The sequence below is a fragment of the Capsicum annuum genome, chromosome 10, assembly GCF_002878395.1.
Source record: "Capsicum annuum cultivar UCD-10X-F1 chromosome 10, UCD10Xv1.1, whole genome shotgun sequence".
Classification (NCBI taxonomy): Eukaryota; Viridiplantae; Streptophyta; class Magnoliopsida; order Solanales; family Solanaceae; genus Capsicum; species Capsicum annuum.
The window spans coordinates 193,134,161-193,149,796 of record NC_061120.1 but is presented as its reverse complement, the minus strand read 5'-3'; the positions used below and the strand labels follow the sequence as shown (position 1 = coordinate 193,149,796).

General features: G+C 36.1%; 3 protein-coding genes across 4 annotated transcripts; 1 reads left to right on the top strand and 2 right to left on the bottom strand.

The window, feature by feature from the left end:
* Positions 1 to 3,081: 3,081 nt before the first annotated feature.
* LOC107843474 (UDP-glycosyltransferase 89A2) lies at positions 3,082 to 5,120 on the top strand. The gene has a single exon (XM_016687784.2). It carries the CDS (start codon positions 3,474 to 3,476, stop codon positions 4,863 to 4,865), a length of 1,392 nt encoding a protein of 463 aa, XP_016543270.1. The 5' UTR covers positions 3,082 to 3,473; the 3' UTR covers positions 4,866 to 5,120.
* Positions 5,121 to 5,293: 173 nt separating this feature from the next.
* LOC107843473 (UPF0161 protein At3g09310) lies at positions 5,294 to 9,039 on the bottom strand. Of its 2 annotated transcripts, XM_016687782.2 has the most exons (6): positions 8,737 to 9,039; positions 8,565 to 8,637; positions 6,662 to 6,721; positions 6,392 to 6,532; positions 6,138 to 6,226; positions 5,294 to 5,996 (listed from the first exon to the last, which is right to left on the bottom strand). In XM_016687782.2, the coding sequence occupies exons 1-5, from the start codon at positions 8,866 to 8,868 to the stop codon at positions 6,168 to 6,170; spliced, it is 465 nt and encodes a 154-aa protein (XP_016543268.1). In that variant the 5' UTR covers positions 8,869 to 9,039; the 3' UTR covers positions 5,294 to 5,996; positions 6,138 to 6,167. The 2 variants fall into 2 exon arrangements, with proteins under 2 accessions (XP_016543268.1, XP_016543269.1); XM_016687783.2 differs by lacking the exon at positions 6,138 to 6,226 and having other exon boundaries at positions 8,737 to 9,036.
* Positions 9,040 to 9,599: 560 nt separating this feature from the next.
* Positions 9,600 to 15,266, bottom strand: LOC107843472 (probable protein S-acyltransferase 16). Its single transcript, XM_016687781.2, has 7 exons — positions 14,804 to 15,266; positions 11,228 to 11,320; positions 11,045 to 11,146; positions 10,750 to 10,827; positions 10,572 to 10,670; positions 10,386 to 10,481; positions 9,600 to 10,164 (listed from the first exon to the last, which is right to left on the bottom strand). The coding sequence occupies exons 1-7, from the start codon at positions 15,074 to 15,076 to the stop codon at positions 10,051 to 10,053; spliced, it is 855 nt and encodes a 284-aa protein (XP_016543267.1). The 5' UTR covers positions 15,077 to 15,266; the 3' UTR covers positions 9,600 to 10,050.
* Positions 15,267 to 15,636: the final 370 nt, after the last annotated feature.

Here is a 15,636-nt window from a genome sequence, read left to right as displayed (position 1 = left end):
TAAACTACAACGTTAGAGATTGTTTGCTATTGCTTATGCCTCACCAGAAAAGTAAAGTTCAGCTCTCCTCTTTTTCTCTTACCGTCAAGTTTGAACTGACATAGATGAATCAGACCAACACCTACAACCACCAACAAGGAGTCGCTTTGGTTACGCAGTTTGGTTAACAGGCAGACCGCTTTCCTACATCTGCGGGCCGGTAGGCTATACCCTGGGGGGCTTGTTGTGTTGCATTTTGTGATCTTCCGCTTCACTTTGCATTTTTCGGATAGACGGGACCCAGTGTCAATTTTCGCATAAAGGTCTATTTACAGGTCAGGGCCATAAAGGCCTATATGAGATCCTAACAACGTCATGACATGCTCAATTATCTCTTAACTTAGCTATGTTAGGCTCTTTAATTGTTGTAGCTCATCATATGTATTAGGGCTTTTTGGATTTGAAAAAAAAAAAGAAACAACTTTGCTGACAATTACATATTTTTGATTTTTTCAGAAGAGTCCTCCGAATATTTTGATCTTACATTAGTTTCGATTTTTTTTGGGAATATGAACAAAAAAGAGAATATAGTCTCATTAAATTCATAAAAAAAGATATGAGAATTAAAACGTCGGGTGTAAAGTTGATCAAAGAAGGTTAGGTGTAAATGTCCCTTCGAAGTCTCGCACGCTCTATGCTTTCGCCGCCGAAGGAGATTCTTTCAATCAAGATTCGCCCAAAAAAAGTACAAATAACAGCCCTCGACCCCCTAGGGTATGGCCTACCGGCCCGCAGAAGTAGGAAGGCGGCATGCCTGCTAACCAAACTGCGTAACCAAAGCGACTCCTTGTTGGTGGTTGATAGGTGTTGGTCCGATTCACCTATGTCAGTTTGAACTTGATGGGTCGTTCTTGTGGAGAATCTCTCTCGTTACTCAGGATTTCTCTCAGTTGATTTGATTGAGCCATTGAAGCAGCACGTCGTGCTATAATCGAACACTTTCATCGGGCTATGAGCGGACAATTATGAAGAAATAGTAAGATATGGGTAAGAGTTCTCGCAGATATCCCTATTACCGAGAAACCTACAGAAGTAAGAATGGGAATAGGAAATGGACCCTCCGAAGACACGATCAATAGGGCGCTAATCTAATGCAGTGAAGGAGGCTTACAACAATGATATCCTGCCTTAGCTGCTTTATCCTTCCTTCAACCTCCCCAGAAAGATTCCATTCATTGTTGTCTTGAGGAACCTGAAATGGAATCGGTTAAAGAACCAACCACAGAAAGTCTTTTCCACCGATTGATATTTCTCGTATTTTAAGAGCTTTACTGAAGCTATTGGAAGTGAATCTACTCCAAAGTTGTCTGGGCTGGGTCCCTCAAATCAAACATGTATAATGAAATGCCATTATAACGAGGCCGTTAAACTGTATAAAAAATTATTGAGTTGAATTTACTCCCTTCGTTTGAATTTACTGTCACATTTTGACTTGTCATATTAGTGCTAATAGATATTGAAAAATGATTTGAAGAATAAGTAATTAATATTAGGGATAAAACATAATTCTTTTTGGTTTTCTTTTAATTTGCAAAAAATGATAAATAAAAATAAAAATTAAATTAGAAAAATAGTGACAAGTCAAGAAGTATATCTAAAAGTATCTGGCAAAATGCTCTTCTGGACCCTTGTACTATGTCCATTTTGTAAGTTGGACACTTCTACTTAAATGTTTGTTATTTGGACCCTTGAATCCATTAAAAATAATATTTTAAATACTTTTTCGGTGAGTGTAATACACTCGCCCACATCATCTGCCAGGTCATCTGCCCTATCATCTTTCACGTCATTTTTAATTATAAAAAAATATTAAATATTAAAATTAATAAATAAATAAATAAATAAATTAAAAAAAAAACCCAACTCCACTCTTCTTTTATTTCTCTCTCTACCTGTTTGTTTTTTCTTTCTTCTTAATTCTCCCCTTCTCTTATTCCTTTCTCTCTTTCCCTTTTTCCTTTCTTTCTTCTTAATTCTCTATTTCTTTTTTTTTTATTAGAAAATGTTGTGTTGGATAAAAATATTTGATCCTTCTTTTTCAAATTTGCAGCGATTTAAGGATGATGATTTTTGATGATCCAAAATTATGGTTTTTGAAGAGGTAATTAGACAGTGATGATTGGAATACAATGGAAATTGAAATCTGATTCCAATAAAATAATAGTATTTACTGAAAGTACGAGACCCGACCCGTTTGTTAATCGCCCGAATCTTGTTTCCCGTCGGAGCTAATCTTGGATCGTTGTTGTTGATTTTGTTAGGGTAATGAAGATTTTCTGTTGGGTTGTTTAGTGAGGTTGAAATCAGGGTTGAAAATGAGGGTAGTGATGATGGGTTACGGTGATAATTTTATTGCATTCATGGTGTTTAATGATAGTGTTGGTCTCTTATTTTTTTTCTTTCTATTTTCTGTTACTACCTATCTAGCAATTTGTGTGTGGATGTGGAGGTGTGTTTTGTGCTTTGTGGAGAAGATAAAAATGGTGGAGTTGGGAAAGTTGTGCAGTGACAATGGATTTATTTTTGTGAGTATATGTGTTAATGGTTGCGTTAATGAAACTGGTGTATATATGTGTTAATGGCTATGTTAATGGCTGCGTTAACTGTGTGGGAAGGGGCTGGGGTGGGGGTGGCTGGGACGGGGGTTGGGTGGGGTGAAGGGGCTGGGATGGGGGCTGGGTGGGGTGAAGGGGCAGGAACGGGGCCTGGGATGGGGTGGGGGAGGGGTTGGAAAAGGGTTTTTTTTGGGGGGGGGGGGGGGTTTTTTTTTTTTTTATTTTTAAATTTATTTTTTTTTTTTTTTTTAAAATATTTTTAAATTAAAAAACTGAAAAAAAGTTTTGTTCCTTTTTTCTTTTTTTTTAAAGATATTTCAATATAAAAATTGATTAAAAATTGACCCCATTCGTTCTCCAGGGCGAGTGACTATACTTTCCTTATCCCTGTATAGGTAAAGTCAATGATTAAAAAGTTTAAAATATAGTTTTTTTAATGAATTATCCAATTTATAAAACGTACATTTTGCCAAAGTATCTTTAAAAAGTAAAATGGTACACTTTTTCCTTTTCCATATTCCAACTTTGTGTGGCTACTGAAATCAAGACTTAAATAATTGTACCTATCAAGAAACTTGCTCAATTTTCCACCACTCAACATTAACTAAATATCAAACTTACACATCTCTAGGTTCATTCAAACGCACCTAACTTTCTCTTGTTAAATTTTGCCTACTTCTTGAAAAGTAAAAAAGAAAATCAACACCAGAGCTAGCCCAGAGAGGTTCATCATGAAAAATTATACTATTTATGCACGATTGAAATTATAATTTTCCGTATATAAACCGTACGTCAAACAACTTTTGACTACTTTGTGTGTTTTCTTCTTTATATTTTGAACCCTGTGAAAATTTTGATTCCGTCACGGTGACAACAACCATGTCAAGCTCTGAAAATGGTGTGCATATCTTAATATTTCCATTTCCAGCACAAGGTCACATGCTTCCTCTTCTTGATTTCACTCATCAACTTCTTCTTCATGGCTTTAAAATCACCATTTTAGTGACACCAAAAAATGTGCCAATTCTTGATCCTCTTCTTTCCACTCATCCGCATGTTAACACTCTCGTCTTTCCATTTCCTGGCCACCCATCACTTCCAGCCGGTGTTGAAAATGTTAAAGATGTTGGCAATTCTGGCAATGCACCAATCATTGGTGGGCTTAGTAAGCTTTATAGCCCAATAGTAGAATGGTTTAAGGCCCAATCGAATCGTCCGGTGGCTATTGTTTATGATTTTTTCTTGGGCTGGACTCATGATTTGGCCCAAGAAGTTGGTGTACCCGGGATTGTTTTTTACATTACAGGGGCTGGTTTGGTTTCCATTCTTGATGATCTTTGGAAGAATTTTGAGGCTTATAAAGGTTTGGGCCTTGTTGAGTTTAATGGGCTTCCTAGAAGCCCAAGATTTATGAGAGAGCATCTTCCTTCAGTGTTTTTGAAGTTTAAAGAGGATGATCCAACTTGGGAAATTGTTAGGAATGGGTTTATTGCAAATGGTAGGAGTTTTATGTCAATTTTCAATACTTTTGAGGCTTTGGAGAATGAGTTTTTGGGCTTTTTGAAGAAGGAAATGGGCCATGATCGCGTGTATTCGGTTGGGCCAATTAATTTGGTTGGTGGGCCTGGTAGAATTGGGAAGTCCAATATGGATGAGAGAGTCTTCACTTGGCTTGATGATTGTCCTGATGGGTCCGTTCTTTATGTAGCTTTTGGAAGTCAAAAGTTGCTCACTAAGGCCCAAATGGAGGCCTTAACTACTGGGCTTGAGAAAAGTGGAGTGAGGTTCATTTTGGTAACTAAACAGTTGTCAGCCCAACAAGAGGATCAAGGTTTTGGATCAGTGCCAAAAGGGTTTGACCAGAGAGTCTCAGGAAGAGGCCTAGTAATAAAGGGTTGGGCCCCACAGGTGGAGATATTGGGGCATCAAGCCGTTGGTGGGTTTTTGAGTCATTGTGGATGGAATTCAGTGATGGAAGGGATAGTGGCAGGAGTACTAATTTTGGGCTGGCCCATGGAGGCTGACCAATTCATTAACGCATGGTGGTTGGTGGACAATATGAAGACATCAGTCCGAGTTTGTGAAGGTTCAAACTCGGTGCCCGACCCGATAGAGTTGGGCTTGAGAATTAGTGAGGCAATGAGTAATAATTTGTTTAAGGAGAGGGCCCAAAAAATGAGAGATGAAGCATTTGAAGCTATTAAAATTGGAGGGAGCTCTAAAAGGGATTTAGATTGGATTGTAAGAGAGCTTACCCAACTAAAAGGTTGAAAATTCATGCAAATGGGCCATACAATTTTATGTTGGGCTAACTTTTGATGAATTTGGTTGGGCCTAAGATGGACACCTAATAGGGCCACTAAATATGCAGTCTTTAACTTCAATATAAATGTATTGTATGTGGTGATGACCATGTGAGAAAGGAAATTGAGGCAAGTTGACCTTGTCTATCTTATTTGATATTAGTTCCCAAGATGTTTCATCATTTTCTTACAAATAAATGCTATTTCTCTTGATGTGTTAAAAGTTCAATCTGTTGATTGCTAATTTTAGTTCATACTGTTATTTCTGGTCCAAGTTGACTTTAAATTTAACTGAGAATGACCTCCAGATCTGAGATTAAACCTATGATTTATCGCGCCAATAGTTAATGAGATAGGAGAGATGTGTTCGTGATTAACCAGTGAGTAAGAAAGTAGTAGGAAAACAATTCTGTACAAACTAAGCAACTCAATCAAGTCACAATATCAGCTTATTCACAACAGAATACACTAGTCTTAGTAGAGATCCAAGTGTAAAAGGATCAGTATTGGTCTAATCCCAGATATTAGGTACACTAAAACGACGCAAGTCACCTCATACTTTCCTCAAGCTTATCTGCAGTATAAAGAAAAAGAGCTTCGTACTTTTGGTCCTTGAGAAATAGGATCAAATGTGCCACTTCAAGTACATTGTAGGGTTAAAAGTGGCTACTAGGTTATCACAGGGTAAGGGGAACAAATGCAATACCGCATAGTTGATACAGTCTTGAACTTGAACTCCAGTTGAATAAGAGGACAAGAGTTTGAGATATTATGCTGTAAGTAGACGTATGATTGCAGTTTCACTTCATTATCAGGAGTTACGTTTCTGGATGTGCCATTCTATTACAATAGTGTATTTAAACTATGGTGTATGAATCTCTTAAAGTAACAAAAGTAACTTTCAAATGTGGCCGCTGACTGCAGGTTTGGTTTGGATTATTTACTTTAAAATGTGCTCTGCCAAGGGTTTGGTTTAGATTTGCTATCCTAATGCTTGGCAGTGCTCCTCCAAGAATACCAAAAACACATCCTACTATATGAATCTTCATCGTTAACAGTCCCTTTGCTCAGATGATTGTGCAGGACCTATCAGAAGAAACTGCACCAAGAAAACATAAATATATTCTATTTAACATCAACTAAAGAAGAATGCTACTTTGACCTGCATTACAGAATACCATAAACAATGCTTATATACTTTTTAGAATATCAAGGTTTTGCATTATCAAAAGCCAGATACCTGTATTTCTATTTAATGGAGTTTTAAGTGTTATTCCTGGGGTGGGCTTTCTTCATCAAACCATCTAGGGGGATCAAAACCAGATCCTCCTGTCATGTTTGAAAATAAAGTATGAGCGACATACTAAGATCTTACTCCAAGACTTATCAACAAAGCTATAACTATCTCACACAAAGCTAGGAATAGAACATGCTAAATTTTACTTCATTTAGAGTGGCCGCAGAGTTTTAAGCCAACAATTGAAACATCATTACCTAGAGGGTTACAGCGGCAAAGGCGCCATGCTGTCAAGACTGTGCCTTTAACAACTCCATATTTCTTGTAAGCGATCATGGAGTATTCACTGCATGTTGGTATATAGCGGCAACTTTTTGGCAATACTGGTGAGATTTCCCCTGTTTAACAGTCAACGGTTACACTGTCGTGCTGATCTTTATAGCATAAAAGTGAGAAATTTGAAACAGGTCAAAAGAATCATGAGAACAAAATTGTCAATTTTTGGCTAAAAAATATCCACAACTTACGTTTATAGAACTTGAGCATTGATAATGCAGCTTTGACCCCCAAATTATCTACTTCATCATCTGAATTCAAAAAGCAAGCACCAAATTTCAGCAAAATGCAATCTCAACATCTGAAACAACTTCTTCAACCCAAAATCTGTTGGAAATTGTGGATTCAAAAGGAAGTGTCCCCTATTTTTCACTACTTATCATTCATTATTTTCTCTCCTCTTGGAATAGTCTAACTAGCCGTTATAAACTATCTGTTGGAAACTAGCCACTACCTAGTCGTTGGAGCAACACCTATTTATAGACGGTACATAGTGAACAATGACAGATTTCCAACTTTGCTTCTTTTCTCCTCCTCCTTCTAAGCTGGGGTTGTTTCTCTATTGCCATTAATAACTGAAAGAGCTTGTAGAATCCTCGGATAAGCCTAATTATGTTATTAATGGCGTGGGCAAAAGATCCTTAACTATAGTATCATCGACAGAACTCAAGCTAAATTATATTCTCGAAGTACTATTTTTTATAACAGAAACACCCTTCCCGATGAATAAATTGAAGATCCAAAGCATAGCAGAGTGTTGTGCACTTGTACAGTTTTTCCAAGAAAAAATTTGCATACATCCGATGTTGTACTAAATCAATAAATACTTAACATGTGCCATTTACATAAGCTTTTGATCACTTACAACAACAACATACCCAGTCTAATCCCACAAGTGTGTCTGGGAGGATGGTAAAAAGGCTTACTATAGATCCTCAGCTCAAGTAAAGCATATCCAGAAACCAAGTAAAACAAACACAATAGCGATGAAGCAAACTTTTGATCATTTACAATCATATGATGAATTATAATTTATATGTATTAGTCAATTTTCAAAAAAATCAAAATTTATATGCATCCTTGCCTTAATTTAACACAATTTGGCGCAAACACCCTATGCATGTATGTCTTTCTCCTTGCAGCTACTCTATCATATTGGGGTACCACAACTAAGGTATATTTTAACCATAATTAAATTAACGTAAGGAACAACAACAACATACCCAGTATAGTCCACAGTGGGGGGTAGAGCGTAGGCAGACCTTACCTCTACCTTGTCAGGTAGAGAGACTGTTTTCGAAAGACCACCAACTCAAAGAAAGCAAAAACACAACATCTAAGAAGACATAAGCAATAAAAAGATAGTAACAAAGTAGAGGCATCCGAAACAACACGTAGTAATCGATAAATAACCAAAATACGAAAATAGTAAACTAATAAAATTATAAAAAGAGACCAAAACACATTTACCCACTCAAATTATACCCAAAAGTTGTTATGATATACCTAAACTTTACGTGGGTCTTATTAGCCCTAAACTCATTTTTCTTTCTGTACGCTGACATGACTGTCAAATTAGCACAAAAGGAACACAAAACTATTTCACTATTTGATATCCACGTCAGCAAAAAAAAAAAAAGCATAAAAATACAGAAAAAATGAGTTCAGAGTAATAGAACCCCCATAAGTTTAAGTGTGTCATACCAAGTTGCTACGACACACTTTTAACTTTACATGTGTCTTATTGCCCCTAAACTCAATTTTAACGAATTTTTGTCACTCTGTGTGTTGACGTGACGCCTTTATTACATAAAAACGAGGGTGACATCAAAGGTGCCACGTCAGCTAAAACGATCACAAAAAAAACAGTTAAAATTTAGTTTAAGAGGATAATAGGACCTGTGAAGTTGACGTGTGTGGTAGCAAATTTAGTCATAGTTGAGCGGTACTAGATGCTTTACTCATAAAAATATCAAAGATAATACTAGTATGAAACCAAACCCAAAACTAACTGTTACTAGGCTTCCACACCCTTCTATCAAAGGGCAATGTCCTCGATAAGCCATGTCTGAACTCGAAATTTTACATACATACCTTGAGAGTTGTTGTCGTTGGAATCCGACCCACTAATTATACATAAGCTCCGACTCTGCTGCTGCCTGTATTTCTACAAGGAAAAAAAAGAAGAAGAAGCGGAGAGTCTATTAGTTATGGTTAACGGAGAAGTGAAAAGGGAAGTAGTGGAATTGTGGAAAATGAATACTACTTTTCTCAGTGGAAAGAAAAGAAGATTTGACTGCTGCTGCTTCATGTAAGGTGACAAAATGGGGAAACTGGAAATTGTTGAGGAGTAGGTGTTGTTGTTGAGGGAGAAAGATAGCGCCATTTTTGTGAACATATCATACTCTGATTATTACTCCTCCAACTTATGGTGAGAAATGAGAGTGAATGACAATTGAGCAATGGTATGTGATAAGATTGGGCAAAAATACATAAAATTAATTTGCTTTGTCCAAAAATTGATGTTTGGCCGCGAAAATTTTACATTGGGAAAGTGAACAACATAGAAGTTATATTTTGCCCTTAAACTTGTTACAAAATTAAAAAAAAAAACATATAATGCAGTCAAAGCTCCTAAACTTATTACCAAAGTTAAAAAAATAAATAAATTAATACAGTCAAAAGCTCTTTGTAGTGGCAGCATTTGTTTGAAATATTGATGACGGCTATATAAAAGTGTTATTATATATGTATATTAATATTTGACATTTAAATCTTGTTTAAATGTTATAAAAAAAAAAGTATGCAAAATTAAAAAGAGTTCGAATATAGAAAAGACAAACATCAGATTTTCTTCCTGAGTTATGAAATATATGTCTTATAAATATAATACTATTCAAGTATGCTATATTAATGTAGGAAATTTTTCAAAAAGTATACTAACAGAATAAATGTCATTACAGTTATGATCGAATGTTTTCATACAGAAGTAAAATATACCATCAAAAATTAGTTCGAGCCGTCACAGAGCTCTGACTGTACCATGTTTTGACCGTCCATCCAAACTTATGAGTAATAGAAAAATTTCAATGATTTGGTTCATTAGTGGCATAGTGTCATTCCAAACTATACTGGGAAAGAGAACGGATTGGGGCCTACAATATTGCTCCAAAAATTGTTGACATTACTCATTTTGTAGTTGCATGTATTACACAACCATTTGAACTACAACATAATGCTCTAAGTTAGCTTGGAAAAAGGAACTTTTTGTACATCACTTGAATAACTCCAACTATGAACAACGATATTATCCTACGTCCCAACTGCTTTAATTCTCTTGTTACCTTAGACTACAATGCAACTGCCGATGGAGGACCGAACATATCTTAGAATCGATAGAAAACAAAAGGTTGATGACTGCCTCCGTGCTGTATCGCATGGCAGTCTGAAACAGGGCTCTTCTTCACTCCTTTATCGAAGAGTAGAGCTGCTACTTTACAAGGAAACGTTAGACTTGCACACCTGCGCTATGCTACTTTGGCGATCAAACACTTTACATCTCTGCCGTAAGAAGAAACATTCATTTTGATGCTGGCGTCCCAGGTATGCTATCAAATGATGTCCGGAACCGAAGGCCAGAATCAATATGTTTTGTGGAGGGGAATGGCCAGCAAAGGACATTTGGACCTAGAACCTGCATTGCCAAGGAAAACCAATTCAAACATTGATATAAATAGATAACAAGTGCGCTAAAGCTCATGCGTCCCAATGGATATCCTATAGTAAAACAAGAAAGTTACATACTATGAAAGAAAAAGAACAACGATTATAAGCAAAAAGAGAAAGCTGAAGGTTATCGTGAAAGAAGGAGAACAAATGCGTGAAAGAGAGAAAGCAAGAGGAGTAATCTCTTACTGATATCAAATTCTCGTATGCACCAATATCATATGGGTGTGAATACACATAACCTCCCTTTTCAGCAACACACATCGCTCTCACACCTTCTTGGTACTGGAGAGCATGAACAACCTTCTTAGTGTTTGGACACATAATATGCCACTGAAAAGAATTGAATGATATATGATATTGCAGTTGACAAACCTCAATTGTTGTTTTGTTTTGCAAAATCAGGTAAAAATGCCAACCTAGGAAGAAGCCCAGTGCCAAACTTAGAGGGACTAGTGTAAGTCCGGAGATAATCTATCAACACGACTAAAGCTTGAGCAAAATTGACAAATGAAAAATTCATAAAGATCAAAAAATATTCATGGGAAATTACATATACAACTCTGTAAGAGCCTTCACTTTGCAGGTCGTCCTTTGAAGAGTCTACAGTTATGCTACCAGCAAGCAAAACCTGAAGATATGAAAATATGAATTGCTAAAGGTTGAACGCAGAAAACAAATCTCAATTTATGCTTGATCAACCATATATATATAAATATGCATAATAGCAAGAATCGAATTAATAGATGACAGTAATAATGGAAGATAGAACGTACTTGAGAATCAAAAGATAGTCCTAGCATCCGAATATCATATACAGTACAAAGAGTGCCAAAATGCCAACTTACCAGGGAATATATGCAAGCAACAACAGCATACATAACAAAGATGAAGAAGATCTTGTAGTTTGCATGGCCCACACAATTATTCATCCACACGCAATGGTGATCCTTATATCCAAAATGAAACACTTTTAATTCAATATGCAGTACATCTTGATAAGATATAAATGAAATATAAACTAGGCATACCATTCGTAGTACACATCTGTTACATATACGACAATGATGAGTACGTGGAGGCTTATAAAGGGAACACTTTTGGCAGTATCTCAAATCCCCACCCTGTAGAATGATTCATAGAAAGAAATTACATCTCCGAAGGTTGAACAGAAACTTGATATTATCAAGTAAAGAATATTACTATTTCACAGCCATTAATGACAGCTTCATTACAACTTTTTGTTTCAAAAATAAAACTCAAGCAGAATATCAATCTCAGTTAATAGAACATGTAATTTAGTTTCACATTATCTGACCAAAAGAGAAAATATGTAATTAGCAATACTAAATATTGCTCAAAAGATATCAGTTATGCATATACTTATATATTCTGTAAAATATAAGAGATTACCAAATGCTAGAAATGTTGAACTATCAGGTCCTTAAAACTTCCTAGAGAATAGTCATCAAAACTGTTATTATTAGAGCATCAATAAACTACTATCTTGATATTCAGGATTAAAACATGATTAATTATTAGAATAAAATATATAAGCGCTAGTTGAAGTATGCATAGCTACATGTGCAAAATCACTTATTTTTCTAGCTATTCTGAAACAAAGCATGTGCAAAATCTCGAACCCCGTTACTACTTGTATAGGGTTGACAGTTGGGAAGGAGAGAAATATGAGATGTTTTGAAGCCAAAACTAACTAAATTCAGAAGATAAAGTGAAACTGTATAGTTTTGGTTGCCTTTTGGTGTACAAAGAACTTCAGGCAGAATCTATCTTAAACTTATGGAATTCCTTCAAAAAAAAAGATACGAAGGTTTTAGCTTTCCGGGTTCATGCTTGCATATTATAATCTACAGTACAGTTTTACTGCTGGTACGTTAAGACTTAACAATACCTTACCTTCTAAAGAAAAAAGAAGTTTAAACTTATAGAAAGGTAACTTTTGGTTCTCGAATTGACAGCTTGGTTGGTGAGAGTAACATAATAAAGATGCAATCATGCAATGAGGAAATAACATTTACTGGAAATTTCACAATCCTAAGATAGAGCTAAGGCAGTACTCTGTAAATGGTATAACTGCTTGCTGCTGAAGTATCAAGAAAGACCGAGCAAGTGGGGTTTGCACTGTGCACCAGTCACATTTTTCATTCCCGCATCGTCCAGAAAAAGGAATTCAATTCTATGATTTTAGAAGATGCGCAAAACACCAATAATTGGACTGAAAAAAGTATTAAGAGAACCACCAAAAGTAAGGCATGTTTAGCAGAACAGAAACATCATATCTTCAGATTTATAAATAGCACTAGTATTGAATTTTCGTACACAGTAAGCATGTTTTGACACACTTCTAGAGTAAGCTACCTCTTGTAACTAATTATCTCTAGCTCCCTATCTTTGACAGTTAAATGTCCATTCCTAGTTCAATAATTGATCTCTTTAATACTTGGGGAATTAGTCTCCTGCAACCTTAAAATCTAGCAACAAGCACAGTGAAGAGCCAAACTAGTACACCAAAGCCATATCTCTCCTTCACATACTATATTCTCATTGTTTTGCAAAAAAAAATAAATTAAAGCGATTAGGGTGCAAGTCATTACAAAAACAGGATAGGATGCGAATCAAAAAAGAGGGCAATACATTGGGGGTGTAAAACTCAATGAACTCATGAAGACTTGCATGAAGATTAAGTTTTTAAATTCTCAACCATTTTCTAGGTAAGGAAACACCAGATCAATGGGGTTCTGACTTAAAGGGAGAGGTAATCACTAAATTCAAATAAGGCTCTATTCATCAGTAGTATGATATTTGTAAATTATCATCCTAGTCATTTTCTCCCCAAAAATCACCTAAATATGACTTCAACACTAAACGATTTTCTTTAACACTTGAAATCATCACTAGACAATACATTATACTACTATTCTTCTTTCTTTCTTTCTGATGGCAGTAGCACCTCAACTAATTCTACGCGATACCATCCACCTCCCACAAGAAACAGATACCAGATACCAGGCAACTCAGTCCACCGGACAGATGGTAAGAGATCGCCTAGTGTGTTTTTGTCTATGCTGCTATACCATTACTGCCATTTTTTTTATAACTGTGGTGTCCCGGCCAGCTTGCGTGCACCCCGACTAATTCCACGGAGTACCTCCCACCAGCAACAGGTGCCAGGTAACTCTGTCCAACAAGGTTAGAACAGAAAGAAATCACCTGGTGCTTGTTTCTGTTGGGAGTTGTTGGGAATTGAACCTGAGACCTCATGGTGCTCAACTCATTTCATTGACACCCTGTGGGTGCCATTACTACCATGTTTATCCGACCAGCTTTCCTTAATCCAAACCTAAATGTGAAAAATAATCCAGAGAATATATCTATTATACCAACTGAAACAAATTCTAATATGTATTGCACACTAAACACAACAATCAAGCAAGAAATGATCAATGCACTATGCCTAAAGACACCAACTGGAACAGAGCTAAGTAAGGCAGAAGAATCAATGGCTGAAATGACACAAATTCAATCGAAATAGTCTACCAAGAAGGCGATTGAATCAAAGCAAATGTAAAAGACTGCAAGCGACGAAGGAATCAAAAGCTGGGAGAAAATAAATATTAAGACATAGAATTTTTTGGTTTGGTGGTAGTGTACAACACCGTGTCAGTCGTAGTATTCGCCTATTCATGTAGTCTTCGTCTTTTGATATTTGATATGTTGTTTATTATGTTTAGGTGATCACACCTTGTTGTTGATGTTATGGTTCCTTGCATATATGCTCCACATTGCTTTGCTATTAGTTTTCATATTTCTCTCTAGTACTATTTTTTCTTTTAATTACTTCTTTGATCTAAACTTGAAGGCAAGTTCTCTAGAGTGGTGGTTAGATCAATTACTTTGTATGGGGGAGGGGGGTTTCGCTGGTCATTCAGGAACTCTCACATTCAGAAGATGAAAGTGGAGGAGATGAGAATGTTGTGACGAATGCATAGGTAAAATAGGAGAGATAGAACTAAAAATAAGGATATCCAAGACAAGGTGGTAGTGATGCTGGTGGAAGACCAGATGCAGGAAGCGAGGTTGAGATGGTTTAGACATGTGATGCCTTAGGAGGTGTGAGAGGTTATGGATGGATTCAAGAGAAGTAGAAGTAAACTAAAGAATTAATGGCGAGAGGTGGTTAGACAGGACATGGCGCAGTTGCAGCTTATCGCGGACATGACCTTAGATAGGATGAGGATGAGGACATGAATTAAGGTTTAAAGGCTAGTAGGCAGGAGTGCGTCTTTACTAGTACACAAGCTAATAATTCAAAAAAATATACCCCTCCTTAAATTTTTACTTATCACATGTTGCTTTATGAAAGTTAATCGACTAAACTTCAAAGCTAAATTGAACTACATCAATTTAATATTTTAAATTTACACGTTCGAAAACTATACAAAAAAAATAAAATGAAAAAATACATATTAAAATATTGATCAAATTTCATGCAATTTGACTCTGAACAAGCATAACATAGACAAGTACAAGTGAACGGAGAGACATTCCAAACCAAAAATGATAAAATGAAAGAAATGGAGAAAAACCTTGCGTTTGATCTCATGAACAATGTGATCAGGATGTTCAACGTCAGGTACAAAGGAGCTAGGAACTTGACCCGGATCGGTATATATAGCAAGGGCATAATTGTAAATGCACATAACAGCTACGACGGTGAAGAAAACGGCGTTAAGCATACCGGGAGAAGACCAAAGACCAAACCACTCATCAATGAAAACAAACACCGTTGAAAAGTAAATGAAGGCAATGGCAGCTATGACGACGGTGACGTGGAACGAGAACACGCTGCCACGTTTCATTTTCCGACGGAGGAGGATTACCGCCGGCGAGAATTTAACGGCGGTGTGGATCTGGATGGGGTGGGTGGGGGGGTGGGGGGTGGGGCTGTTTGGAGTTGGGGGCTTTAATTAGATGTGTTCGTTGGTCCAACTATTTGTTCCACCAAATACTATGCGAAATTTTGAAGTATTTTACTATTACTACCAACTAATTTCATTTTTCAATTTTTTTTTTAGTCTACTTATTTATTTCTCAATTTGATGTTCGACGCTTAATTTGAAATTTTAAATAACTTTTATTTTTTTCATACGAAATTCATTAATAAAAAAAAGGAGAAAAAGATCATATTTGTCTTCTCTATTTTTATAAAAGATTATATTTATCCACCGTCAGAGTTTTTTGATATACTTTGTCTTGCTATTAATTATTGGATACAAATTTATGAGCACTAAATTTTGGTTGAAAAAAAGATAATTACACATCCTTCCATTCTATCTTAATTTTTCTATTATTGTACTCCCTTCGTCTCAAATTTTTTAATTTAATTTTTTATTTTATTTATCTTTTTTCATTAATCAAG